Source organism: Sebastes umbrosus, chromosome 7 (assembly GCF_015220745.1).
Source record: "Sebastes umbrosus isolate fSebUmb1 chromosome 7, fSebUmb1.pri, whole genome shotgun sequence".
Lineage (NCBI taxonomy): Eukaryota > Metazoa > Chordata > Actinopteri > Perciformes > Sebastidae > Sebastes > Sebastes umbrosus.
This window is the reverse complement of record NC_051275.1, coordinates 15,584,745-15,611,292: the sequence shown is the minus strand read 5'-3', so window position 1 is coordinate 15,611,292 and position 26,548 is coordinate 15,584,745. Positions and strand designations below refer to the sequence as shown.

Sequence of the window (26,548 nt, the reverse complement as noted above, 5' to 3'; positions counted from 1 at the left end):
CTTCAGAGCTGGAGATGGGACATGTTTGGCTTAGCTTAGCATAATGACCAGAGACATGCACTGTGTTTCAATTTGCGTACTTCCACTTGCTATTTTGAGTGCATAAGTACGTTCACACTGACAAGTATGGCAAACGCAGTGCACTATGATTACCCGGATGGTGTATTCATAACGGTCAAAAAGTTGATTGTGGAACGCTGGGCGCTTCTCACCCTCAATGGCCGGTATCTTGGCTACGTAGCAGAAGAGGACGGACCGACAACCTTGTGAAAATGGTGGTCGAGGAATCTGCGGCGGTTGAGGTTGCTCATTGTTCATTTTGATTAAGTTTTAATATAATTGTTAAAGGTCTAGTGTTGTGGTTGCAGATTGCAACCAGCTGGGTACCCCTCGGCTCTGTGGCTCACGTTACCGCAGTTTCGCAAGCGTGTTAGAGAACTACGAGGGCGTTCTGGTAACGTAAAAATACGATAGGCTCTCTCTAGAGCCAGTGTTTGGTTTGTACGTTCTGGACTACTGTAGAAACATGGCGGAGCAGCATGGTGGACTCCGTGAAGAGGACCTGCTCCCTATGTAGATATGAAGAGTGCATTCTAAGCTAACGAAAACAGAACGATTCTTGATTTCCGGTGATTATACTCTAATGAAAACATAGTTATGAAAATGATATTCTATTTCTGACGATAGAATCCTCCGAAATGTTACACACTGCTCCTTTAAAATGAGCAAACAAGCCGGCAGACATTTTGGAGAGCTACAATCGCAGTCAAATGTTGGCGGTAACACTCCGTTCGGTTGCACTTTGCCGTTAAAAAGAAGGAGAAGAAGAAGCGGTCAAATGTTGTGATCGTCATTTCTGGAGCGTGGACAACAGCCATGTTCGATTTGGTACAACACTTCCCTGTATAAATTCACTACGCAAGTTAAGTACATAGTGTACAAAGTGTACTATATGGAAGTGTAGTAACGGAAGGATCCAAATTGAGACACAGTGACGAAAACGACTAGCTTGGCTCTATCTAAAGTGAAAAAATATGTGTTGCATTTTGTTTTGTTTAATTTGTACATAAACAGATATGTAAAAATGACAATTTTAGTGCGAGCTACATGCTATAACTACTTCCTGGCAAACTAAACTAAATTATTATGGCAGTAATTCCATAATCTTTTGTCTATTATCTTGCCTTATTGATCAATTCTGTCACTCTAGCATGATCCATCAGTGGCATCTACTGTACTGCTATAGTTCTCATTCATAATTCATCAGGCCACTCCTCATATACTGTTACACCGACACCAGAGCTCTCCTTCACCACTCTCCAGTCAAGCATGAAAAACTGCACAAGCTCGTAGACACATATGCATAACATAAAAACGCACACATAAATCCTCACGCAAAATACACACAAGTACGGTGTGTAACAGGATTCAATGTTCAACCAGAGTTACCGAGGCCTTGGCAAGATGACAGTATTCCTACGGACCGAGATGACACGCTGCGGCCGAGCCGATAAATCTCACCATCACCCTTCACCCTGCTGGTACTGCTTGCTGACAGCAATACGCCACTGCGAGATTTACAGATTTATACGAGAATCTGAAAACAGGATGACATATTGAGACCTCAGCTTCGAGTAAACACACAACGTACTTTTAGCTCACTTAATAAAATGAAGAGCAGCATCAGGATGTAGTGGATGGCTCCAGTAGATGATTTGTTACTCTTGTGATCTAATGATGAACTCTTTGCTCTTTTTGTCCTCATGGTTTATTTGCAAAATTGACATGGCTTGAATCGATAGACGGTTTTGGTTGACTACGGGTCAAATGGTCGCTTTATTGCTTCTCCTGGGGTCAGCCTGTGACTTAATTGGCTAATGGTTTCTGACATTAAGTGAGAGCTCGCCTCAAACAGGGAAGGACAGATGCTTTCCATGCCCTCCTCTTGTCATTTCTCTCCTTTATGCCTTAAGCCAAAGACAGAAAGACGACGACCACGTCTTAATTAAAGCAGAGGAAAACAATGACGCTGATAACAAAACAAAGATCGCCCCGAGATGTGGACTGTCCCAGGAGACAAACAGAAATACAGCGACAACACCCTCTTTTTCCACTTAATCTGTTTACTCCCTGTCCGTTTGATCCCCTCATTAAACCGCTCCCTCGTTCCATCTCCTCTACGCTTCCTCTGCTCTTTCCCCACCATCGTGCTTTGCTTCTTTCCATCCCTCCGTGTGTGTGTGTGTACGTGTGTTTTATACGTGCGTGAGGGGCGCTGTCTGCCTGCTGGTTGCCAGGTTACCAGTCTAATTGAGGGGCCTCTGGAGAGTCGCTGTTATCAGAGCCTGAACCCTCTGTTCTGCTTACCACTCTCATTCTCGCTCCATCTCTCTTTTCTAGTGCATCCCTTGCTTTAAAGCCATCTCAGCTTCCTTTGCTTTCTCTTTTTTTAAACTTTTCATTCTCATCATCTCATTTGCCTCAGAAAGCCAAGCGCCGTTCTCATTTCTCTCTCTTTCTACCCACCTCTCCCTTCGTTTTGCTCAGCCTGTGTTCTTGTCAATACTTCTTCTGTTACTTTCTCATCTCTGCCTTTCATCTGCTGTCTCCGCTAGCCCTTCGGCGTCACTTTCCTCTGGTTATCTGCTGCTCTTTTCATTCCATCCTGCCGTCTTTCCGTCGCTCCGTCTAGCTCTTATCTACCACGAAACATGGCAGGAAATCCTTATCCCGTTACACAACTGGTCCTTCACCCACACAAGCACAAATCTGCCCTCCTGACATGCGAATATGTAGAACGTACCAAGATTATTAGAAATGTTTTGTCAGATGATTTGAGTGTTTTTGAGGTTTTCTAACAGCGAAAATCGTAAACAAAAGGCCTGACGGCAGTTTATTAATTCCCAAACCTAATCTCAAGCATTAAGACCATGCACATGGAGCTGACAGGATATCAGCTTTTATGCATATTGATAATGCCAGAGAGGTGAACACTTGTTAGCACCCAGCTCAAAGCTGAAAACAGCAGTACTTACTAGATCAATCACATTTTCCAAAAATGCTTCTTCATTTAAACCAAGGGGAAATGTTAGAGGACAGAATTTGGACTCAAGTTTTCATGTTGCTAAAACACTGTAAGTGCACCCACAAGGCCCATCCGTCTCTCAAGGACCCTCATGTCTCCCTCTCATCACTTCCTCTGCAGCTTTTTTTCGTGCTTCTACACTTGCTTCTCCCCATCAAAGTAGCTCCATCTCCCCCCCCTCCCCTCCGTGCCTCCCCTGGCATATTCAGCTCATCTCTTTCGCCTTTCATCTACCTCTCTGCTTGTTCCCACTCTCCATCTCCACTGCATTGCAGACTTTCTTCCCAAAGCAGAGCTGGTTATAGAAAAGCAGATGTAGCTGTGTGTACAGCTGTGTGTGATGCATTTGCTTTTCCTTTAATCACGACTCCTTCGTTCCTCGTCAGATAAAGTGGGACACTGCTGTCACACGTCCCACAAGAATCACACACACACACACACACACACACACACACACACACACACACACACACTCATAAACATGCATGCATGCATTCACAAAAACCTCCAAGCAACCATTCACATTTAAATTCTCTTCATGTTGTCTGCGCCATACATACACTGAATTACACACATCCTCTACATGAAAACACATTTTGCACACACACACGTAGTTCAGTCATGACACTGTAAACTTGCAGTTACATGCATACCTCATGCCTCCTTGACATGGATTGATGAGGCTGGATGAGGAGGAGGTGGAGGGGAGGTGGGACATTATTCCCTTGAGTCAAGTGCTCTCTTAGCAACCAGCCAGCCATCAGATTCACAACACAATCACGTAACCACAAAAGACAAGGAAATACTCCTACACAATCACACACACAAGTCCCACACATGTGCAACAATGTCCCAGTTTCGACGTGACATTCAAGGATTTAAGATAAACTGAAACTGAGGAGATAAAAACATGACATTTCGTACAATCAGCGGAGCTGGCAACAACAAAATCAGCTTGTCAAAATGGCAACAAGAAATTTAATTAAATGAATGTCATGAGAACTACCTGGTAAGAACAGTTTTCCTGGTGGACCATCCTTCACAGCATCCTAGAGTGGAGCTGGCTGAGCTGATGGGAACAGGAGCGGGACTGGGATAAGATTCCCAGCCCTGCAGTGGTATTCCAGCGGAGAGGAGAGGAGAGGAGTGGAGAGAGGAGGGGAAAGGAATCCCACTCAGTCCTCGATCGAAACTAAAATATTCTCCTGCTTTGCCTTTCCTTTAGTTCAGTCTTCACTCTCTGCTTTCTATCTCTTGTTTTTGGACTGTTTTCTGGTTTGTCTGTTAGCTAAGAAAGAAGGACGGGGTCTGATCGCCGCTTCCCCAAAGCTGAAAGAGGAGGAGGAGGAGGGATGTGAGAACGGGAGAGAGAGAGAGAAAAAGAGGGAGGGAAGGGAGCGGTGAAAAGCAGAGTACGATCCCGGTCGCCGCCTTTCTCTGTCTGGTTTGGACTGAAAAGAGGGAGGAGCTGTCGGGCTGAGTGTACGCTGAGTCGGCCAGTGTGGAGAGGGGACGGTGGAAAAAGGGAGGGAGGGTGAGGTTGGCGTGGGTCAGGGTCGGAATGTCATTCTGCTGTTTCATATGGAGTCAAGCCAGACAGAGAGACAGAGAGACAGAGAGACAGAGAGACAGAGAGACAGAGAGAGAGAGAGAGAGGAGAAGGGCAGAGGAGTGACTTTCTTCCTTAACCTTTAGCTTAATCCCTATCTGTGCTGCATGAATGGTCAACAAAGATATAGGATGCTGCAAATACTTAAAACTCAAACTAAAACAGCGCTGGTGATCAAAGTGTTGGAAAATGTCAAGTACCAAAAACTGGAATTTAATGTCTGGTCAGATTATCATCGCCACTTATTCCTGATTTGAACCAACGTTTAGCCAGTTTTATTTGGGCAAAGATGTGTGTCACTCACTCTGGCTTCACAGTGTAACAGTATCTAGGTCTTTGCATGGCATGTACATCTTCCCCTCATTCTCTCTCTGTCTCTTTGTAGGATTATAATCCCGTAGTGGCAGATGGCCGCTTAATAATCCACTCGCAGGCCAACCTACTCAAATAATCTCTCCCTTCTCGATCTCGATCTCTTCGCATTACTGTTATAAATCCGTCTCTTTGTTTTCCAATGTGTCCTTTCTTTCTGATCTCTGCGATGTAAACATTGGTCCAGTTTTTTTTAGATTTTCACTTTGGGGCATTAATCTGTAGATTATTTTGCAATTAACTGATTAATCAAGTCAAGTCAATTTGATTTACACAGCCCAAAATTACAAATCAAACATTTCCCTCAGAGGGCTTCACAACATATATAAAATGCTGCAATAACTCAAACTCCATAAAAGGTCAGAAAACTGTATGGGTGGGAATCACCAGAGGCCCGACGATATGATATTATCACGATACTTAAGTCGCGATATGAATTTATTGTGATTTTAAACATTTTGAGATATCACGAGTATTGCGATAAGATATATTGTGATTTATTACCTTTATTCAACTGCAAATTATGCAGTTTGTCAACATCTGTTTGTCAAGATACAGTTTTCACTCTGTTCATCTCAGAGTTTTCATTCATATATCTTGAGGTCAGAGGTCAAGGGACCCTTTTGAAAATGGCCATGCCAGTTTTTCCTTTTCCAATTTGGCGTAACTTTGGAGCATTATCTAGCGTTCTTCTCGCAAGCTAATATGACATGGTTGGTACCATTCCATTCATTAGGTTTTCTAGTTTCATATGATACCAGTATCTTCTAAGACTGAGCTACAACCTCTGAAACACAGAATAGTGGCTACGCCCGCCGGTAGGCCATTGGATTGTTAAGTGGTTGATGGTTTATATAATAAAAGATCGATAATTGACGTCCGCGTATCTATACAATATTGCTACACAAAGTATCATGATACTATGCTGTATCGAGTTCCCCCCACAACTAGAAAACAGTCAAAAATGGCTCCTTGTTTTGTTCAACCTGAAATTAAATTATATTCAATTTACAATAAAAAAACCCCACAGAAAAACACCAAAACCTCACATTGAGAAGTTGGAATTAAAATTATTTGGGCAGTTTTGCTTCATACTTAAATATTAATCACTTATTAATGAAACAATTAATCATTTAACAAAACTGTCTCAAATTTCTATTGCTCGATTAACTGGTTAATCAACTAATCCTTTCATCTTAAATCCACCTTTACAGTTTGTTGGGTGTTATCCAGAGCTGTAGTGCAGTGGAACATCTTTGCACAGGAATGTGGGGAGTCAAACATCTGTTTCAGCTTTCCTTTTTTGTCTTTTTTTTTTGGCAAGCTACACACACCTCCCCTACCCCTCTGGCCAGATCTCTCTATCCGTTATTGATCTCTGTTGGGTGACGCTGCTTTTCCCGATAAGACCAATCTTCAGTTTAATGACCTGGAAGTGGGTCGATGAGCTCCCTGCTCTGATCTCTCTGCAGCACATCACTGAATCTGGTTTGGCCTTCTGCAATGGTGCCCATCTGGGGCTGACTGGAACAGTGCCCACCCTGTCACACTGTAACCTTGGATATAATTATCTGTGCATGACATTGACCAGTGATAAACTTGTTTTTCTTCCAGTGAAAGCTACCAACTGGGCCTCGTAAAAGCACTCTTAAGCTAATGCTGAGTTTACAGGCGTACAGTAAGTAGGGGAAAACAGTGAAGCCAAGCAAGAAGTGGCAGAGAGATTAAAAAGAGGCTGGGGATGGGAGTCAAACATATAGCAAGTCAAGGGATCCTGAATCTTTTCTCCTATTCAATGTCTGTGTTGCTGTGTTTCTGCTGGATACGTTAGGTTATGTGTTTGCTAATACATAATATTGTGAGGGATTTCCAGCACCGTAAATCCCTCACAATAACTTTACTGCTCGATATGTCTGCGAGTTTGGATCACCTTTCAACCGGATGTCGTGACGTTCTTGGACGGAAAAGGGTGAAGTAAGTAAAATAGTCTGTGGGACAGATGTAAAGCTCTGGGTAGCCCTGCACTAAAACGATTAACTTCTCCTCCATACAGTGTGTTTACCGTAGACTGATATTTACAGAAGAAGGAAAAGATATCTGCCAGCAGTGATTGGTTGTTCCTCGTCACATGACATGTGGTGCGAGCTGCAGCGTTCCAAAAGTTCAACCAATTTATGTTGGGGCGCAGCCACCGCGCCCTGAAAAATTGGTGTTTGGAAACGTTTGCATGCTGTGACGGCGTGTGTCTGCCGCATGTCTACATTGACAACAATGGATTTGAGGGCGCAAAAGTGCGTTATGTGAACGGCCCCTAAGGTAAGTGCACACACACACACACACACACATATACAAAGGAGCAAAAAAAAAACTTTGATGTCTGTGAGCTTTGCTTTGATACAAGACGCCACAGCAATCCCCCTTCTCTCCTCTATCACCATGGCAGCAGTCACTCCGTTGACACCCCCCGCTGACCTTCACACGGTTGTCAAGGTTACAATCTGAGTCACAGCACAGGTGGAGGCTGAGACGGCACCTCTTTATCATCACTAAAAAAGAAAACAATATCTGACACTAGCCAGACTGTGTACTGTGTTGCTCCTGATTCTCAAATGAGTATCAGCCACCATAAATAGCACAAAAAACACTCCAAAAACTGTGATTATGTACGCAACCTAAATCAGCACAGATCCAGAACAAAGATTATTAACTGGAGACAGACTGCAGTTTAGCCTCCCACACACTGGCCGCATTATGAGATGTCCGTCTGGGTGGTGTAAATCTAAAAACTAAAAGATCTTTCTGCTGAAATATAGCTGTATGCTGACTCTAATGTCAAACTTCGACAGTAGTATGTAATTTATTCCTGCACAGAGCAGGAGAAATTGCCGTGAGGGTGTGAGCGCTGGAGCAGCTCGTCTCATCCTCGTTTTTCCTCCTCTCATCCTCGCACATCAAAACACCACTCATGTGGGGCTCTGTGTGTTTAACTCTGCTGCGTGGGCATATTTATAGATGCAAACAGAAATAATGAATACCTAATCATAAGTCACTGATCGCGGAGTGAATAACGTGGTGGTTCACACATACAGAGAGAGTCGGAAATGGTACTGTTGGTGGTGAATAACGCCCCGTAACTCTGTACAGCTCATGCAGAAAAACAGGATTCTCAGTCATGCTGCGACGCCTCCTCCCTTTCTCTGACAAACAGATTGCCGTCTCTCTTTTTTCATCCTCCTTGCCATCTACCCCTCTTTCCTTTCTTTCTGGCCTTTTTGGTGTAATTTCTACATTTGCTTTCTTTTCACCACATTTCTCCATCTTCCTCCTCCCTCCCTCCCTCTTCCTCTCAGCAGGATGATGGGGAGCACAGATGCTTTTAGCGGGCTGACATTTTGTGCCAGTGTAAAAACACTGCATAGCAAAGCAGGTCGGCTCAGTGTGAGGGCCAGATTCTGGCGGTAATGAGCTCGCTCTGACAGGGAGGAACTGATGTGGAAGGCCAGGGAGCGCATGTGTGTATGTGTGTGTGTTCTCAGTGTGATCAGCCACCAGAGGTTGTTCTAATGAGGCCTGCATGTCTCAGAAAGACTGAGCACACTGTGGCCACCGGGCTGCATTAATATTTGGTTCACATATTTAAGTGCGTCACAACAGATCTGTAGACCGACTGAGTAAATGACTAACTGGCCACCAATTACACATGTGCTATGACATTATGACGAAGTGTATTATGAAACAGGAGTAATGAGTCACAGTGAATAATAGGAAGCTGAGACGGACTACATTCGTTTACATGCTTCTTGTTGTCTCGACTACAGATACAAAATTGGGGAAAGCAACAAGGAAATGTGGAAAAGAGCTGACTTTAGTCTGGAAATGAAACGATCGGTTACTCTACAGTTCAAATCGGGGCTGTTCAAAGTGGGGCCCGCGGGCCAAAGTTGGCACACCATCAGGTTTGATGTGGCCCGCCAGATGTTAGCAAATTATTTTTTTTTAATTAAAAGACCCAACCGACTTTACTGTCTTTTGGAGGCCGTACCAGGCTTGGGTTTATGGTTAGAAGATAGTGGCATCATATGAAATTATAAAACCTAACGAATCCATTAGTAGCATATCATGTCATATTAGCTTGTCAGGAAGGAGGCCAACACTCTAAAGTTGGGCTAAATTTTGGTGGGGAATAACTGTCATGGCCATTTGTCAAGGTATCCCTTGACCTCTGACCTCAAGATATGTGACTGAAAATGGGTTCTAAATCTCCCCTTTACAGACACGCCCACTTTATAATAATCCTATGCCGTTTTGGGGAAAACATTGGGATCCTAGTACCATTTTGCATCTTAATAATACAACACAATAGGTGTTTAATTTTGGCCCGTGGCCCTCCATTGAGTTCCAGTTTTGGCCCTCAAAGGGAAAAGTTTGGGCACCCTTGGTTTAAATGATTATCCAAACGAAAAACAGAGTCCAGTGTTGCCAACTCTTTTCCAATGAAAGTAGCAGCACCAGCTCCAAAAGTCCCTAAATCTGGCCAGAAAGTCGCCTTAGTCTGCAACACTGACAGTCCTTCTGTTCAGGTCTCCCTCCAAAAATTATCATTACAAATGTAAACAACGAACATGGCTATTGTTAGTATTCACAGCTGTCAAGTTAGCAGCTTGTGGAAGACAATGCGCAGTAAGTGCACGGGCAGAGCGCGCACAGGTAAGCTGGTAGCCTGTTCAATCATTTCATTCAGCCTGAATGAAATGATTGGATGGGTTTATTCCTGCAACCTTTTTTTTGTCAAAGCATTTCATTTATGATAGTTAACTATTATTATTCTTTTATTTAAGATTATGTTTTGGCTTTTTCTTCTTTATTTGACAGAAGACAATATAGAAATGGGGGGAGAGAGAGAGAGAGAGAGAGAGAGGGGTATGACATGCAACAAAGGTCCCAAAGCGGGAATAGAACCTGGGACGTTGCGGTTATATGGCATGTGATGTAACCACTCAGCTACCAAGGCACTGCATGCAATACATAATTTACAAATTATTGGGTTCTGGACTACAAAACAAGCAATATGAAGATATAATCTCACGCTTGAGGAAATTGAAACAGTAATTTTCCCCAATTTTTTTGACATTTTACAGACTAATCATCATTAGCTGCAGCCTGATGGAATGATTATTCTTGTGTTATGAGCATGTGAGGAGGAGATAAAAGTGCTCTGAGCTCTACAGCAACAGATGAAGCTCTCTGCATGACCTGGCACAAAGACCCTCTCTTCCTCTCTCTCCCTCTCTCTCTCCCTCTCTCTCTGTGTGTCTCACCCTCACGCACGCAGAGTCAGAAACATGCAGACAAAAATACTCTTGCTTATTTGGGTGTCTGTGTGGGTGTGCAGACACGATTTAAACATGTCTTGTATTTTTAGCCCGACATAAACACACCAAGCTCTCAACCCACTTCTCTACCTCTCACACAAACACACACTCTATAATTAGGAGCAGAGAACACCAGTGTTTCATGTTTCAGCTCCACCCAAATGAGCAAGCCACGCAAGCACACACACGCATAACAAACACAAGCCACTGTGTGTGTTGGACTCAACCCTTTATTCCTCCGAGAAGAAGACAGGAGAGGTGATGGATAGGAGTCTAAAATCCTTCACTGCTCGGAAAACATAAACCCTCTTTCTCAATTTCCAGCTCTCGCTCTCTTTTTGTTGCCTTCTTGCAATAAACCTTGTTTTTTATCTCCTTTCGGCCCCGTTCTCATTTATAAAGCCGGCCCCGTGTGCGAGTGTGTGTGTTTATGTGTGTGTATTCGGCTCTGCTCTGTAGTGACTGTGCAGTATGAGGACTGACACGGAGCTATAACATTAGAGGCCGTCTCCTCGCTGCTACATAAATCCCCATTTCCTCCACAGCACGCTCTGCCACTCACAGCCCGCGCCCCTCTTTGATAGTTTTCATAGGGTTGGAGAGGGGGAGCCAGGCGGAGGGGGGAAAATGGTCTCCTGCTGTATTTTGGCGGTGTGAGAACATTAGACTATAATGCTTCCTGACAGCTTGAGGAAGAGGACAATTAGCAGGGAACAGGAGTGGGAACGCTAGTGAAGGACAGGGGATGTCTGGAAATAAGGAAGAAGAAAAGACGAAGGTGGAGATTTGCAACTGTGTAGTAAAATGAGACTTGGTATGAGCCTAAGCTGACTTCCGTGCCAGATAGGATATAACCGGATATAACTCATGCTGCATGGGGTTTGACTCTGGTGAATCACGGTTCGAATGAATCAGAGGAAGGGTGTGTGAGTTCTTATCAATCAAGATGATCAACCAGACAAACAGTGGAGGAATGTGTAACTTTAGGATATGCCTTCCCACCAAAACACTTATTTCATCTCCAATCACAGCAGCATCTCTATCTAATTTACCCACAACGTAGCCGGCTTGCCTGATGACATGACACTGAATCATTAAACACACCGGTGTAGGTGAAATACTTGGTAACCTTCCACCTCACGTGACCAAACAGGAGGTCAATGTCAGTAAATCTACACCTAATATCATAATTATTCATAAATACAACTAGGTTTGTATGTTTTTTTGTGTTTGTTTACGTGTGCAGACAAGGAGAGATTATCAGGCAGCTCATTAAACTGTACTTTGACACCAGATAAGAGCACTCCTGTCTGTGAGACTTGAACTTAATAACCTGTGGTGTTTCTTGGGCGTTTGTGTTTCCCCTGGTTACGGTTTGTATGTAGAGTTTGCAAGTAGAACGTTTACCACTAGCCAGCAGGTCAGTCTAAAAGTTTACATGAGCGTGTGCAGGTGCGTGCCACATCTAGACCAAACATGGTAGGCTATAGCAGACCGTCTGACATGTCTAACTGACTTCCCTTTTCAACTACAGTTGAAGGTCACGGGATCAATGCTGGACGGCTTAGTGATGAATACCCTTCAACAACAAACACTACTATATCCCTTTGCTATCTGACACACCAAGCAGACAGTTGGCCATCGGGCACATTTGGCTGATTGAGCAGGTTGAATCTCCAATGGTGAGAGAGCCAACTGACCAGCTGTCAAGCCTGTGGACTAGGGTTGGGCAAAATGATGGTATATACCGTGCGATGTGTCCACCGGTAGAGATTTTCCAATACCGTTTCCGCCGTGGTAGCTAATCTATTATTACAAATATCTAGTGAATCCAGCTGCCTGGCAAGGTAACACGATTTGGGCCGACATGGAGGAGGAGAGTGAGGTTGTAAATACAGAGCAGGAGGAGACATCCTAACCAACCCAAGATGCAGAAGAACTGTGGTTACATGATTACCAGACATTTGCACATTGTAGTTTATTTTGTTTTGGCAGCTTTTTGAAATGAAAGATGAGCAAATCCTGAAGGAAAAGTTGTCTTTTCTTTCTTTTGGTATACTCTAAAATACAAATTTATGTGATTTTTATATCACTGACTAAAGTCAGGCTGGTATTTATTTACACCTGTTAACCTTAAAACCTTTAACACTGACATTATTGTTCTCAGGAACTATAGGGCTGCACAATTAATCCAAATTTTATCGAAATTAATTTAATACTGCAATTTTCCAATCCCAGGAGGCACAATAATTGTTATAGGCCTACACATCATATTCGACAGTCTTAGGAAAACATCTTTGTTTGGTAGAGATCAACACAAAAATTGCACCGTAATCATTAGGGCTGTGTATTGGCCAGAATCTGGCAAATTGCTACATATCATGATACAGGAGTTACGGGTCAATATATTGCGATGTATTGCGATACTGTAAGTAAGGCGATATATCGCAATTTTTTAATTCATTTTAGGAAAACTGTCTTAGTATAAAGAACACACCACCATATGCATAACATCTGAGTAAAACACTTTATGCAATCAGGACAGTGAGATTTGCATTTAACATCCAACATCACAGCACCACTTTGAGAGGGCACATCTCTTTGCAAATTAAATAAAGTATTGACTGAGTTAATATTTGTATGTAAACTATTAATTGATAATCAATACAGTGTTTATATCGATACAGTATCACAAAACATAATATCGCAATATTTGATTTTTTTTCGATATTTGTTTAACACCCCTAATAATCATTTTAATGTTTTTTAATGGAAATGAGAATAATGATGTCAAAATGATCATCGCCTCTGATATTGCAAATCATATTGTAATCGCAATATCATTCAAAATAATCAAAAATTGATATTTTTTAAAATCATTCAGCCCTATCAGGAACCTTAAATCTTCCATTTTGCAAGAATTTGAGTTTTACTGTTTTGAGTCTGTTTTTAACTCAGGTGTTGTCTCTTATGAGGTAGTTGTTGTTGTTTGTATGGAAGTTCCAAATAAAAGAACAAATAATCAAATGTAATGAAGTACAGTATTGTTTTTAAACCTTTTCTTAATTGTATTTACAGAACAATTACTGTATGGTGATATATACCGCTACCGTGATATTCAATTTCATATACAGTGATAGAAGATTTTGGCCATATCGCCCAACCATACTGTCGACAAACTGATTTTACCCATTTAAGGTAGTTGGTTCTAATGTTTTGATTCTGCCTTTTTTTCTTCTTCCACAAGCAAAGGACCATAAGCTGACAAGGACAGTGCAAAGCAAAGTTTTACAGCGCCAGCTGCGCCTTCTTATCTGACATTATTTGTATTCCAAGTGTATATAACAAGACCCTCTAAACAGATTTGTCTTGTTTGTCTTCCAGAAGTATTTTTGGATTAGACAGCCTCCTTGCTTCGTCCATCCAGGTGCACAGGCGGCCTGTATGTGCAAGCAGTGGCCAGTCAGTTCTAGTCTTTGTGGTGTGTGCATGTGCAACTTTTAACAGAAGACCTGAGGTGACATGAGGCATCCAGAGGCAACACAATCATTTTGATCAGTTGGCCTTTTGCTAGTCGTTTGAGCTCGGCGCCACAAACTTTCTCTGCACCTCAAGGTAAAGGAACATTCAAAACAGGTGCATAGCACACAGCTTTGCTTATTTAAAACAGGATTCAAATACACGTGCACTGCATATTTGATGTTATTCTTTCTTTGCCAGAAAGGAAAAAAATAGAGGGCTACCAAGTAGCAAACCCACATATGGTCCGAGTCCTGCAAGCATGAACCTGCTCTTTGTTAAAGGGTCAACCAGAACATTAGTTCTGAGGAAACTGAGCTGCATGGACAGATGTGCAGCTGGCTCTACTTTATGTTCCATTCTAAACATACTTTAACTTTTCTGTTACATACAAACTCAAAAGACAACGTGTTACAGCAGAGGAATGTAGTGCCCAAGGCTAAAAATACATTAGGAGGCTTTTGCCAAACAATTTATCTAACTTTAAGTCTGAACTTTGTCCTGGTTTGACTACAGCCACATCACACATGTAATCTGACAAACCGGACATAAAGCACACTTCTACAAATTTCATATTTTGCTTTACCTGAGTTAAGTGCCCGACTTGACGTGGGGAATCCAAGGTTAAGCTGAGATGAAAAACACTCCACTTGTAAAATAAAGCAAAAAAAAAAAACAAAACCAAAAGTGGCAGACTGTCAGGATACCAGATAAGAAAAATATATCCTTTGATTCAGTGAGGTGAGTGTGTGCATGTGTGGACTAACAGCAGACAGAAAGCTGCCTGACTCTAAGAGCAGAGGCGGTGCAGTCAGTGTGTGTGAGGAGAGTGTGTGTGAGCTACAACGTCCAGAGGGCCGGGCGTGTTTCAGCTGGTACCGGCACATACATCACGCACACACTCACACACACACACACACACACACACACACACACACACACACACGAGGAGGAGTAACAGTGGTTAAGCCTAGGGGGCTGAACCAGACACCGGAGCCTCAGAAGGCGCTCTCCACACCTGGCTAAAGCCCTGCCCCCCCATCTCTGAAGCGTCCTCCCACGTCCTACCCATGTATACGTTGACTATCTACTCCCCCAACTTTCCTCACAAACCGTCCCTCCCCTCCCTCTCTCCTCCACAGGTTCTTTCTGATCCCATCTACTCTCCTAACATCAGCTGTGGCTGCTTTGCTTCCCCATGCAGGCTCTACCTCCAGTGTGACTACTTTATACTCATTGTTTGTCCACTATAACTGCACTGAGGACTTCTCAAACCCTACAATTTCTTCCTTTCTCCCACCTTCGGCCTCTCTGCCTCTACGTGGCACAGTCTGAGCACTGGGCGAAGGTAGTAGTTAGGTTGTTAGTGGAGGGCGGCGAGCACAGTTCAACAGCTGAACTCGTACATAATCACAGAGCACAGAGCGGAGAGAGAGAAACGGAGAAACCTCTCCTCTGCCTTTGCTCTCCTTCTCTAACCTCTCTCTGCTTCTTTCGCATCCTTTTATTTTCTACAGCCCTTGAGTGCTTTTCTGGGGCAGAGCACTCCACACTTCTACAAGTCGGTCCGGCTCTTGGCCTTTTTTTACTGTTTATATTGTGTGCTTGAGCAGCTCTTTCCTATTAAGTAGATGTTCATCGACCTGTTACTTCCTCTGACAGCTGGAAAAACTAGACAAATCATCACATCTGTCTTAACAGCACAGAGGTTATATATTTAGAAGTTGTCCAACTGACTTTTGGCAATTTGTAATCTCACATAAGTTATGTGGCTTTGTTATATGTCATTTCTAATTATATTAATTACAGATTTTTGCAGTATTTGCAGTATTTATATAAAGTCGGGAGACTCGCAAAAAACTGATTATAAAAAAAGATTGATGCAGCAGTGGCTGACATATCCTGACTTTATTTAGTTTCTTAGCGTGAGTCAAAGTCCAAAAACAAGGATCCTAAATTTCCCATAATGCAACTTGATACAGTCTTTACCTTAGACCTTTCCACACTCCATGCGTCCAATTTTTTAACACAGGTTTTTGCTTAAAAATCTTTACACCATGAGGGGTTATTTTCTCTGACTTAAACCTCCTCCAGAACTTCAGACGACTTATAACATTTTTCATATCCAGGTGCGTGATTGGTGGAGTTCACCTTTAAAACCTCAAATCTCAAATATGAAACTATGCACTCACATAGGGCTGCAAATAACAATTATTTTCATTATTGATTAATCTGTTGATTATTTCCTAGATTAATCAATTAACCGTTTGGTTTATAAAATGTCAGAAAATAGTGAAACATGTCCAAACCAATGTTCTGGCATAATCAAGAGATTTGTACTGTTTGTGTATGTATGTGTGTGTGTGACATCTCTTCTCTACACTTCTAAAGTAGGAGTGGTGCTGCAGGTCTCAGCACGGGCCCTATCTGTCTAACCACAGTTTGCCCACGGGGTGTTTTTAAATGGTGTGAGTAAGTCTGGGTGTGTGCACTCTGAGATAGAAAAAGAAGTAGCCTGTAGGCATGGATTTAATAAAACACACAGGTAACTCCCTGAGTATAGATACTGTACATACATGTAGACTGACCCCATCGCTGTCTTTTTCACCTCAAGACCGACTCAGGAAGAATAATATTATTGTTTGCCTTTCAGGGGTGCGGGGCTAAATGGAGAGCCAGGTGTAGTGTTACCCCTAGCGTACTTGAGGTCCCTGTGGGCCCCTTCCTGTCACGCGACTCCAGAGTTCATTAGAAACAAATTACAAACAGGTCAGCAGCATGCTCCTCATACTCATGAATCCTCCTAACCCCACACACACCCACAGCCTGCAGGCAGACGCTGAGATTACAGCAGCCAGAAACCACACCCTAACTAAACACACCTGCACCAATATGACTGGTTCATTGATACAAAAATGAAATAACATGCAGGATGAGTGAAGGCAGAGACTAGCCAACGTATTACAAAGTATTAATCTACAAGTAGAACTACCTAGAAACATGTCATTGCATGGTGAAAATGATGCTAGTAACTGTCTATGTGTATCCTATCGGTCTGGTTTAAAGCTCATTTTACCTGATCCGTATTTTAAACATTTTCTTATATACAAGCACTTGTGAATTTGTGGTGTATACTGCAGCTACTGCATCCGACTGGCGACCGGCTAAACCTGTCTCCAGGCATTTAGCGACCACTACCGATTATTAGCTCTGAGCTTCGCTGTGTCCCGTCTTTCTGAAAGCACAGATGCTTTTTGAAGCTCTGCTGAAGCGTGAATATCTCTGTCCCTCTGGACCCCGGCAACATCCCAGACAGACAGACCCCCTCCATACATGAACACACGCACATCATCTCGCTGGTGGGTCCCGCCTGAGTGGGTGTCTAAATATTTAACAGCATTTTAAAAGTGCCAGCCCCTCGTTTTCCTCCAGGGTGTCTGCTAAATCCTGTAAATGTAAGAAGTAAGAAACTCAGATGCCCCCTGACATAGAAAGACACCGGGGATGTCTCAGTTCCTGAACTGACACTTGACTGCTTTTGTGCTCTTGTTCGCAGGTTAGCAGAGGGTTAATACTAGCTATTAAGGCCCTGACACACCAAGCCGATGGTCGGTTGTTGGACAGTTTGGGGCCCTCGGTGAGCGTCTGTCAGCCTAGTTTTTGTGGTGTGTCCCACACCGTTGGCTCTAGTCTGCCCGTGTCTGAAGCTTTTCAGCCGATTCAGCATGTTGAACTGGCGGCGGAGCTCGTCGGTGAGAGAAGCCAAGTCAAGACGGAGCACATAGAAGGCTCTTCTTATTTTTCATCTCATCTGATCATTCCAATACACGGATATTTTCACAACGACATGGCCATCGGGAATGAAGTTAAGTGGTGAGCGAGAGTGGTGTGAAAATGGTCAGCAAACACTGCTTTGTTTCATGTATGTATCATAACAACGGTTTGTATATCTGCTGTCCCTCGGTCTTCCGGTTTCCCTTTTTGAATGACAAATACAGACTACCGCTGCCTGCTGGTGTGGAGTTATTTCATTTCAAGCAGGCGCACAACGTAGTGCTAACTGGCCGCTGGCCGTAGTCTTTGCAGTGTTTTCAAATGCAGCTTGTCGGCAAAGAGAGAGGCGACGTGAGGCGACGTGAGGCGACGCAACAGTCGGCCTTCATTGCCGCTAGTTCTTTGATGTTGGCTTGGTGTGTCTGGGCCTTTATGCCACATGTGGAAGCTCAGAGATAGGACTAAACAAACCAAAAGGTCAAATTACATGTCAGAAGTTCAGTGATGGATTGTACTGATATGATCCATATGATGGGCATTCCTCTACAGAAGTAAAGCAACAGCACTTAAGCGGGGGATTGTCCAGGATATAAGCTTGTGCCTCCGGTCTTTTCTGGTGTATCTCTTCTGCTCCCAGCTCAGGTGGGATTACACGGCTAATTCTAATTTCTTATCTACTCAGGGCCATCAAAACGTGAGGCCCGCTTTCTCTGAGGATTGTTTTTTTTACTTGTAATCGGAGAGACAGTTGGAAGCTGAGGCACTTTATCAGCATCAGGACCAGGCTATCTCTATCTACCACACCAGGCCTGGTCTACAGTACCTTCATATGTACACACATGTGAGACGCCACATGTGGCAAAGAGCATGTGTGTGTGGATGTGTGTGTGTGTGCAAAAGATAGTGGCTGCATGTGGAGACAGTCTGTCTTTCAAGAGATTTTCTTCTTCCACCCATCAATTATATCACAGCCCACTGCCTAGGGAGGGAGGGACCGAGAGAGAGAGAGCAGACTTTCCCCAGACTACTACAGCGAGCCAGCCAGGAGGTGACCTTCTCCTTTAAGATGGACAGCAGGTAATGAACATTGACACAAAACACACAAGCCATGTGACCCCGAACCCAAAGATACCATCTTCCTGTCCTTTCCTCCCTCCTTCCTTCCTCTCATCCCCCACTTCTCCCGCTGCATTCCTGACATGCCTCAGGGAGACAGAGGGGGCCTCCAGGACGGACAAACAAAGACACACAACACACACAACACACTCACAATGGCACTGGCTGCGGCCATTGTCTGTATGCACTGAGGGAAAAGGTCTCGGCGCTTGCATACCAAAAGAGAATCCCCCTTTCTCAAACACAGACACTTGCCGTCGCTTAGTTTTACTGCACTAAAACTGTGGCTGCTGCTGCTGTAAACAATGTTCTGCTGCTCCTCCCTAAACATTTTGAAAGCTACACCCTTTTGGACCCACGGAGCAACAATAAAGAAAAACATAAAACTCTGGCGGGGACTGCAATTTAAACTGAGTGATGTCATGAGATTGTGTGTGAGTGAATCATAACAGAAGTTGCTGGAGCTGCTGGTGTGGCACGAAAGGCCTGTAGAAGCTCTCTGCAGAATGTCGATGCAACACTGACCTCTTCTGGTAGAAACACCACATAGCCACAACAAACGACATCCAGATTTTTTTTAAAATTAGGTTAAACAGATACAAGCCTGTGAGGTCAGGAACAAATCTTTGCTGTAGTAATTATTTATCCAAGGTCATCAAATAATAACTATTTGCTTGCACTGTTGGACAGAGATTCTCTGATCTCCATGACGGTTAATAGCTGGGCCACATAGCTTAATTTTAGCCGACTAATCCCTCTTCTTTACACCAGCTAACCTAACCTCATGTTTTCAGGGTCCATATGACACAGATAACTGCTGAATTACAGATGAACACTCTGTGTGAGGTAACCTTTGCCACATATGAGCAGAAAAACCCCACAGGAACATAAAGAAGTGAAATCTTTAGACACTTACCGAGGTGTAGGCGGTCTTGCCCATGTTGTGGTTCTGGTTGAGGTTGAGGTTCTGGTTCTCCAGCTCTCTGCACTGCAGCCCAGCCAGGTGTCTCTCCAGGGCTGCCCAGTCCATGGTGGGCAGAGGCTCCTCCTCTACACTTCCCTCCTCTTTGTATCCCCCCATACGTCCCCCAGTCCCTCCTCCTCCACCACAGCCACCACCACCACCACCAGCCCCGCCAGTGCTGCGGCTCCCCCTGCTTTGACTGGAGTTGCGATGGCGGGGCTTGGGAGTCCCCGTGCCCCCCTGCGGTGTACCGGGGGACTGGGGCTGGTGGCTCCTGGGCAAAATCAGATTGCCGTTCTGTTTCAGTTCCTCGGGGACGGCCGCGACTGACGTGGCGGTGTGTCCGCCAGGGGCCGGGAGGGGCGGGACGGTCTTCACATCCTGGAATTCTTCGGCGAGGCTGCGACTGTTCACTGTCTTCCCGAAGCCTTCGCCGAGGCCGTCGGCCCCCACGACGCCTCCTCCTCCACCTTCCTCCTGACCAGGAGGCTGTGGAGAGGTGTAGTCCTCCCCGTACTCGCTCTCCCACTCCTCTATCACCTTCTTCTTATACTCTTGGTAGTCCTCGTCCTCCTCGTAGTCCTCTAGGGTGACCAGGTCCAGAGAGGGGGAGGATTTGTAGTCCTCCAAAGTGGCCAGGTCAAGAGACGGGGAGCAAGGCGTGACCTTGTTGGAGTTGGACTCTGAGCTGGAGCGACTGGACGCATCGCTCCCCAGGTCCATGCCATCCTCCCGGTAATCCTGCAACGACAAGGGAACAGAGGAAAAAAGAGTGAAACTGAGGATGTGTTTAAAATAGAGAAAAGAAAAGAGAGGGAAGGAGAAGAGGAAAATGAAAAGAGAATTTAAGGAAGTGTGTAGATTTAGATTAGTCACACCAGTATTGTGGTTTGAGACCGGCAACCACAAAGCACTTCCTGTCCCGCAGGAACTTCCTGCCTGCACAGAATTTTGTAGTCACCGTCCCTCTTGGACTTGTTGTCTATAGTCTTCTGCTAAACGACTGTACTGCTCCAAAGCTTCCCTGTCTTACTAGACTATGCTAGTTGATCATACATTCCTCTGGTGTATATGTACGTGTGGGCTTGTGCAACACTTGACACACACAGCGAAGGCGGAGTCCGTGTGGCTGGATGTGTCAGAATAATATCCCACCACCCACTGCTACATCTGTACAGCACCACGGGGACAAAACACGGGTGTTGTGAGAGTGAGGGACACTGACATGTCAATGCACGACACACCAAACTGTGACACCGACAGATGACAGAGTTGTTGTCTAACCTTGACGGCGTTGCCCCCGCGGAGCCCCAATCACCACCTGACTGATTAGTTCACAGCTAATGAAAACGTCCCCGTTGTTTACAACCCCGCTCCACAAATCTCCACCTGACCCGAGCCTTTCTCTTGCAGCGTTATCTATCTTTTTTTTTCTCCACAGGAGCGCATTATCATAGCGCCTCACGCCACTTTTTAAAAGTTAATGAAAAGCAAGGAGCAGCAAAATTTCTCTCGGGGCAAAAAAGAAATTAACGACACATTCCTACGTGATGCGCATTATGAGTTGCTGTGGAAAAGAAATTAATTATGAAGACTGCTAATTACTGGTTCAGACCGTGAGGATTTAGAGTAGGTTTACACAAGAAGGAGAAAATACAATGCATACAGCGTTATCCTAATTCTAATAAGCTTTTGTGGAGTTGTGGACCACACCTGTGCAGACACCGGCTGTTGACGTCAAAAGCACAATGCAGAAAATATCTATGTTGAGCAAAGCAATATGACTCAGCATCTTGGCGACTGGATACGCAAATTGCTGATGCGGTGTAGAGACATAAGCCACACTATGATGAGGAGATTGCATTTCTCTATGAGATGCTAACGGGTCAAAGGGGAGAGAAGTGAAGCTGCTGCAGGGATAAAGATGGCACTAGAGTTTTCCTTGTGCTGTCTGTATGAGTATGCCTGATACTTTCGCAGTATTTGTTTTGTACTCAAACCTGCTTTATGATAAGGGGACATGAAGACCTTATTTTTTTTTAAATATGGGACTTTTGAAGTGGCAATCCTTAAAATTTCGGTCCTGGTTGATCTAGAATATCTATTTTGAGTGAAAACAGTGGAGTTGTGCATAGAGTTTAGTAGTCTGGAGACTCTTTGCTGAAACAAGCTTCGGGTTTTCGGAGTTGTGTGCATGGTTCCATTTTTGTGTGTGTTTATAAAGGAGAAAACATGTAGTGCAGCATTCCCTATCCGGGGATGTTGCCACAGATGCCCAGTGTGTAATGATGTGGGCGTGTGGTAGTTGCGGTGCTTTCATCGGTGGGCCATGGGCTCGGTCACCAATGTGTTGCCTTATTTGGCTGTGGATAGCGATTTAATAGTCATTGTTTGGATGCAAATCTTTGAGATTGCCACTTTAAGGTGTCTCTCAATGTTTTGTTTGGTGACATTATTTTGTTGTCTATTTAATTAGAGTTTAAATTTTGTTTGTTGTCTTGTAGACTTCATACTGTCGTCTATCATTTAAGGGTTATGTATTGTTTGTCAGCGTGTTTGGTTTTGAAAAAGTGAAATAATATATACTGTATATAAATATAAAGATGGCACTAGCTGCACAAATGGGGCCATAGAAACTATATTTTGCTTTGACAATGTGTCATTAGAGAGTCAAAACTATCTAAATGTTATTTAAAAAAAAGCCTTGGTAACATATTGCATTTGCACTGGGGGTGTTGGGACCTCCAGGGTGTTCAGATGGAGAGTTCAATTTCAGTATTCTTAACTCACTCAGGAATTAGACCAGTGCCAGAATGTATGACTGTACTGTTTCTAGGCTTGTTACCCTTCAGTCTAGACAGTAATAACATGCAAAATACAATCCCATATTCAGTTCCTAGGGATCATTTCCAATAATCTATGTGGGTTCTTGACATGAAAAACTCCAGCAGCTCTCTGTAGGTCTATACAACTGAAGGGGGGGAGGAGGACTTAAGGGCACACAACAACATTACCAGCCTACTTATGGCCTCCTAATGCTCTGAAATCACTTGGACCTGGCATTTTTTCAGCAGTCACGAGTATGCCAATTTGTAAAATGTAATGTCCAGGCTAAAACATGATGCATGGATGGTACAACATATCAACACACCAGCAGCTACAGCAGAGAACAACCTTACCGACGTGCTCATCAAAAACGCGCTGGATGGATGGATCACCACCGGTAACCTCGGTGTGTTGTGAACCAGCCTGTCATCTCAGGCTTTGTCACCCCCCCACCCCCCCTTTAAGTGCTTTAAATGAAAGAGCACGGATTCAGGAAGCCGGTCGGGGTGGAGTTTTTCCTCTCCAAGTAATATAGGAAATAGAAAGCAGAGTATCCAGAGCTGAGCTGAGCTGCTGCGATTTCAAATCTCAGTCATCATCATCATCACCGATCCCTTTTCTTTCTTGGAAGTGTTATCCCGGTTTGTGCAGCCTCCAAAACAAAACAACAGCTTGGGTTTTCCAGATATTATCGCGCATAATATGATGGTCACATGATTGAAATAATGTAATCATTTAAAGTGTTTTTTCAGAGAGAGAGAGAGAGAGAGGGAGGAAGGCGCTGCAAGAAGTGCAGGCTGGAGCGTCAAAGCTGATCCGCTGTGGGGATTAAACCACCGACCATACAGACAGACAGGCTCTGGATTTGGACACGAAAATACATGCAAATTGACAGCTGCACCGATCCCCACCCCAGAGCCGGGTGTCTAGGGAGGAGGGTGGGGGGGGTTTAATTTATGTCAAAGACCCTCACAACTCTTCCCGTCTCTCTCCATCCATAGTGGAGCATCATCATCATCATCATCATCATCATCGCGCATACATACGCCCATCAGTCAGCCTCTGCGTGCGTCGAGCGTCTATATACTCCTCCAAGTGCTGCACGCATGACAGTTGCATGATCACACCTGGCAACACATCAGGTTTGATATTTGATTGAAATGAAACACTATTATTAGAAGAATTTTGGGATATTACGCGTGCGTTTTCTTCCAATTGTGCCATATGATGTAATGTTCCCAAACTAGTCCCAGGAGGAAACCTGACATCCACCCTCAGGCAACAGAAACGCCTAATATCACACCATCACACTGCATGGGGATGACAAAATGTAAAGTCAACGCGTGTTAAAAAGCTTAGGGTAAGGCGAGCTAAATAAAAAGTATAGCCTGGATGTAACATGATCAGTAAACGAGCCCGATGTACTCACTGTCATCATCTTCGTATCAGCTTCCCACGTCGCGTCTCAAGACATTTTAAAGTGTAAAAATCCCAGCTGTTATAGACCACGGTGCACGGTGCCTGACTTGTTCCACAGCAGCAGCAGCTTTTTATATCTTATTTTAAGGGCGGGTGTCGGGGAGGGTGGAGGAATCACCACAGAGAGCCGGTGGATCATTCAGTGCAGTCATATCGCTGGTATGAGTGTGTATAGTCGGTCCACAAGAGGAGACACAACCGGCTTGATTGGACAAAATGTCTTTAAAATCCCAGCAGCAGGTCTTCTTTCTTTCTGCTTCTGTCCTCTCCTCTCCTCCGACACCGACAGTCCAGTCTGAGCGCGCTCTCCTTCTCGCTTCCCAACCGCGTCAGCTGGAGAATAAATAGTCTCTTGAGTAAAAGTGCGTCTCCTTGTATTGTGGGTACACGTTTCTCACACACAACCTTCTATATATCACTCAGTTATTACCTAGAGAAACTTAGAAGCGCAAAACAAGCTGCTGCTCCCTGGCTGGCTGTGTCTGTGTTGTGTTTCTCTCTCTCTCTCTCTCTCTCTCTATAATAATATAACCGGCTCTCTGTCGCAGCCTGCAGCTCTAGAGGAGAAAGTGACGACGACAGAACACAACTAAAGCCCAACCTTCTGCACCCACTGACCTTGCACATGACAGATAGAGAGAGAGAGAGAGAGAGAGAGAGAGAGAGAATAACTATCTAGGTGAATTATTAAACATACTTCTGGTGTTTTTTGAATTGAGAATATTTCCAGACTGGGTTTCTATAAAACAGGGATCCTAACAGCTTCACATTATTTAAAACAATGGCTGTCATTTTTCATCAGAGTTGAGTGGTACACCTGTACTATCTAATGCAATCCAATGCAACACCCCTGCAATGAATCCAGCCTTTGTGAAGGTTATGATGTTCAGCTTGAGAGTGTGTCACTCATACTCATACACTCATAAAGCAAGTTCCAAACACCGTTAAAGCAAACTTCACTATAGGGCTGACACAAATGCTTCAAAGCGTTGACCGTTGTCATGGTATTTGACCTCAAAATCTTTATTCGAATGCTTTGTTTACAATTTTTAAAACATTTTTTTTTATAAAAGTATGTAATAATAATGTGGGGGCTGCACGGTGTGGTTGGCACTGTCGCCTCACAGCTAAAGGGTTCATGGTTCAAACCCGACTAGGGGTCCTTCTGTGTCGAGTTTAGATGTGTTGGCATGGGTTTTCTCCGGGTTTTTCAGGTTTCCTCCCACATTCTTAAGACATGCAGGTTAATTGTTGACTATAAATTGCCCGTAGGTGTTAAAGGGACTGTTTGTAACTTCTTACACGTATAAATCACCCGGGTCAGTGCCCTATGCGCGCTCGCGTGTGGCTACGTTGTTCAGACAAGACTCCCACACAAACTACACGGAAGCACCAAAATCGCAAAGTTATATCTAGTGAAGCCCGTCTTGCAAAACAGTGTTGGCCGCAGTCGGAGTACGCGGGGGAGATCTTAGCTTTGGTCTCCAGGGCCGGAGTCTCTGCTGTACTCTGCTCTGCTGCTCCTCTGCCTGCTTGCCTTCACTCAGCTCGTTCCACCTCACGTGTATGCGCGCACACTACACACTGCAGAAGACTTCGTAGCTCTGAGAATATCTAGTGAATGTATAGTGGACGTTTGTGCAGAAATAAATGCTGCAGCTCCTCCAGACCAACAGAAGTTTTCCGTGTCTTGTGAAGTGACGGGGCTCCGCAGAGAGAAACGTTATCGTCTCCGACCGGGTGCTGGTGTCTCCCTCTGGCCGTGGTCGGGAGGCTAAAGCAGGAAAAGCCAACACCAGGATCAGCAGTGATTCATTGAGAGACCTTCGTCTGGTCAGCTAACATTACTGCCAAGCAGGTGAAATATAGAGTGATATTGTGGTTTAAGCTGACGTGTGTTGCCTCACTGTTTTGAGCGATGCTCGTTCATGTCTATTTAGCGAGCACAAGCATGAACCCGACGCTGACTTTTGTTGACTTAACGGCCACAGGTGTCGCTGTTAACAAGCATTTCTGATTCTTACAAACAGTCCCTTTAATGTGAGCGTGAATGGTTGTCTCTATGTCTCTATGTGTCAGCCGTGTGATAGTCTGGTGACCTGTCCGGGTGTACCCAGCCTTCGCCCAATCTCAGCTGGGATCGGCTCCAGCCCCCCCCCGCGACCCTGAATAGCATAAGCGGTTACAGATAATGGATGGATGGATTCATTATTATTAGTTATTCTCAGACGGATATCACTGTTTGTCGTGTGTAGAGGTGCGTGTGTCTCTGTACTGAAATGGGGGAGATGGAGACAGACAGACAGACAGACAGGCAGGCAGAAGAACATGTCAGCCTGCTGTGCCGAGCCGCACCGTGAAGCTTCAAATACCTTTGAATATTTCTCACCGAAGCTTCGAAGCCCAAAAAATAGTATACGGGACAGCCCTAA

The 26,548-nt window shown here is 44.3% G+C and overlaps 1 protein-coding gene across 5 annotated transcripts in view; it reads right to left on the bottom strand.

Annotated features, from left to right (window-relative positions):
* schip1 (schwannomin interacting protein 1) overlaps positions 1-26,548 on the bottom strand; it is a 261,637-nt gene that overhangs the window by 24,116 nt on the left and 210,973 nt on the right. For 2 of the 5 annotated variants that reach the window (XM_037774717.1, XM_037774718.1), the window contains exon 9: positions 19,764-20,552. In XM_037774717.1, the coding sequence (XP_037630645.1) occupies positions 19,764-20,552 (789 nt within the window). Of the gene's footprint in view, positions 1-4,091; positions 4,506-19,763; positions 20,553-22,990; positions 23,231-24,066; positions 24,638-26,548 lie in introns of those variants that run through there. The other 3 variants (XM_037774720.1, XM_037774719.1, XM_037774722.1) reach the window with 3 other exon arrangements.